The sequence below is a fragment of the Lepidothrix coronata genome, unplaced genomic scaffold (genome assembly GCF_001604755.1).
Source record: "Lepidothrix coronata isolate B3197 unplaced genomic scaffold, Lepidothrix_coronata-1.0 Scaffold39, whole genome shotgun sequence".
NCBI classification, from domain to species: Eukaryota; Metazoa; Chordata; class Aves; order Passeriformes; family Pipridae; genus Lepidothrix; species Lepidothrix coronata.
In genome coordinates, this window is record NW_016690219.1 from 5,151,588 (window position 1) to 5,154,857 (window position 3,270).

Genomic DNA, 3,270 nt, shown 5'->3' on the forward strand with positions numbered 1-3,270 from the left:
AATGTACCAAGTGTAACATGTTTTAGCTGTATGGTATTTGGCATTTGTGGGACATATATTTGTTCAGGACCCACTGTAAGAGTTAAACCAGCAATTCTGTACTATTTAGACTGGCAATAGAAGAAATATTTTATTTTGGATATATATGGCTTATAAAATATTTACTACAGCTTTTCAAAAATTCAGTGTGCGTTTGGCTAAGGGACCTCCCACACCTTTGACTCCGAGGTAATACTTTGGAAAGGCCAGGATCCACACACAGAATGACTCTCCATCTTACTATTTATACTCCTGTATTACTCCAGTATATTTTATATTGCTCCAGACCACAGAAAGCCACATTTTGGACCAAAACTCCAGTGAGCCATACACTGTATGAATACAAATGAAGAGGACATGGCTGAGCTTTCTAAAGACACGGAGAAGGAGAAATTTGTACAACAAGGCCTTGAAATAAAAGCAAATTAAAATCTGTTTTGAAGGACTGATCATGAGCTATTACCTCACACATCAAAATCTGCTCTGTCCACCCACCTCCAAACAGATCCACACCCACCCAAGCACCCATCAGAAAAGGAGTCTGTTTACCTGAAAGGTGTGGAAAGCACAGTATTTGGAGTCTGAACAACCTGTTTCTGTGGTGTTACCCCTGAAAAGTCACTTTCATGCAAAGGAGTATTCAGACCTCCTTTCAGGGGGGTATCCACATTGGTGAGAGCCATCAGATTCTGGGCTTCCTGTGCAACAGAAAACACATGCAGTGTTTGACTACAACATTCACAGTCACACTCTGCTATACATGTTTAACAGGTTCAGTAGCAGTAAAAAAAGCTGAAGAGTCATTTGAACATCAGTTTGTGGAAAATGTTTTAAAGTTCAAAACTTTAACACCCATACACTGATATTTACAAACACTGAAAGGGATTTGAATCTTCATTTCCAGTAAAATATATTATAAACTGGAGCTGCAAAAATGAGGGGGTTACTTATTGTTTCAACTTCTTCCACTTTGCCAGACTCTATAGATCTAAAAGATTTATTAGTGACTGAATACTCCAGTCATCCCAAGGAATCTGATTTTCAGAGGGAAGAGTACACTTACACTCTGAAATCCAAATTCAATGAAGTTACCCAAGCTGCATTTCAAAGAGAATGGTCCAAAAGAGATGGTCACTATTCAGATTTTTGGTCCATGACCCAATTTGGGTTCTAATGAATATCCTCCTAATATTTATTTTCTTTTTCCTTGTTACAATGAAGAATTAAGTCACTGTGAAAATGAGTTGAGGAAATTATACTACTGCAAATAGCAATTATCTTCCCAGAACACTAATCCATCTAGAGAGCTGTGCATATATGCACAATACTGTGATATAAATTTGGATCAGAATACTCCATTTGAAGGTGAATATGACCATTCCTGCAAATACTGCATAGAGACTTAGGTCATTATCTGTAAAGTCAGGAACCTTCCCTTTTCTCCTATCAAGAAACTGCTGAAATACAGCTCATTATGGGGTTTGGGGTGGTTTTTGTTTAGAGGTGGGATTTTTGGGGTGGAATTTTGTTTATTTTACACACCAGCCACACTGATTCCATTTAGCCATTTCCCTACACTCAACAAAACAATATCCAACACTACTGGTTTCTGAAAAAATCCAGGCACTCACACAATTAGTGTAACACAAACATAATTTGGAGGTTGCAAAGGAATGTTTTGGCAAACTTTACCTTAAGTGGTTTTAAGCCAATCAAGTGCTAGTAAAATATTGTTGCAGTTAATTACTTGTTAACTGAAATAAAAGCTGAACAACACAAAATACACTGTTTTAAGGATGTGAACTCATAAATATATATTCAACACTGAGAGACACCCAAGAGAAAGGGAAATTATAGAAGACACTAGGAGAATGGTTAAAAGCTTCAGGCAATACATGATTAAAGGAAAAAGTATGGTAGTGCTTTGAAACAGTGACAACTGATCAGGTAGCAGAGGATCTACTTCTGTGCCCTTCAGTGTGTCCTGGAGATCATGTGTCAGTTCAAATCCCAGTACTGCACACAGTCTAAGGAATGTTTCTCTGGTACTTACACCTTCAGTCAACCACTGCTCTAAAACTAAGAACTCCTTCTGTACATTGATGCTCTACCTGGAGGATCCTGTCCTGTGCTGCCGGAGTTTTGGGAGTCCTCAGTGCTATGCTGTTGTTGGTCACATTATATTCAGAGAGAAGAGTGCTGGAAGCTGAGTTTGTAATTCCAGATTCCTCAGCAGTCTGGCGAGCAATCTCACTGGCCTGGCCGACTTTTACAACCTCTTCAAGTTCGGTATCAGAGATCTTTAAAGAGAAAATCCCAAGGCACAGTGAGATAGGATACAACCCCACTTGGTAAAACAGAAATCATTGTTTGGCACAACTTGTAAGTTGTTTATGATCAATGAACACCTCACCTGAGGAGCTGGAAGCACGAGTTTACTTCTTTTTTTGGTAAATTCTGACACTCCACTCGTCTGCAGAATAGCTGAGGGCAAGTCTGACTCTTTTTTCCGTTTCATATGTTGCTTGTCCTTTTTGCGCTCTCTTCCCTCCCTTTCCCTGTCATGTGGACAACAGAATCATTTCAGAACACACAGAACAGCTACAAAGTAAACCAAACAAGCAAAGAGCACCCTAATCAAAAGTTGGATATGTGCTGCAGGAAGAGTGAAGCACCTTGAGGGGTAATTAGATGTGATCTGCAGATCTTGCAGCAGAACGTGCTTCAAAATTGTACAATCACCCAACAGGTTCAGCTCTTAGGCTGCTTCAACTACAATCCAACAGGGTCACTGGAGCAAGAAGAAAATGTCAGGCCAAGAACTGAGGCAGTAAAAATAAGGAGATGTGAACAGGCTCTTTTTCTCCAGCAACAGCTAAGGGAAGATGAACATTTTCTGTGGGATATGGGAACCAATTTCTCTTGAGGATTTAGCAAAAATGGTATTTTCTTCAAATAGCAGTGGAGGTAGACTATGAAATTATAAGCTTCAGTTTGAAGCTCCAGCCCGACCTTCTGAATTAAGAGCCATACAGAAAAATCAGTTCACAAGTTAATAAACCAAACTGTACAAGGCACTGGACTGACTCTCAGCAAAAAGCAGTTGGCAGAAGCAGTGGGAAATGCAACTGTAGAATTAAACCTGTACCATACTGCTCGTGATCCATTTAACTTCTCAGCTGCATGCTTGGGGATTTTTTGGGGGGGATGGGGAGAAATTAAGCATTTAAG

General features: G+C 39.6%; 1 protein-coding gene across 1 annotated transcript in view; it reads right to left on the reverse strand.

Annotated features, from left to right (window-relative positions):
- The window catches only part of CDC5L (cell division cycle 5 like), a 29,407-nt gene that overhangs the window by 21,169 nt on the left and 4,968 nt on the right, over window positions 1-3,270 (reverse strand). Inside the window, exons 5-7 of the mRNA XM_017812989.1 lie at window positions 2,453-2,597; window positions 2,151-2,339; window positions 589-737 (exon numbers count right to left, since the gene is read on the reverse strand). Of these exons, the coding sequence (XP_017668478.1) occupies window positions 589-737; window positions 2,151-2,339; window positions 2,453-2,597 (483 nt within the window). The remainder of the gene's footprint in view (window positions 1-588; window positions 738-2,150; window positions 2,340-2,452; window positions 2,598-3,270) is intronic.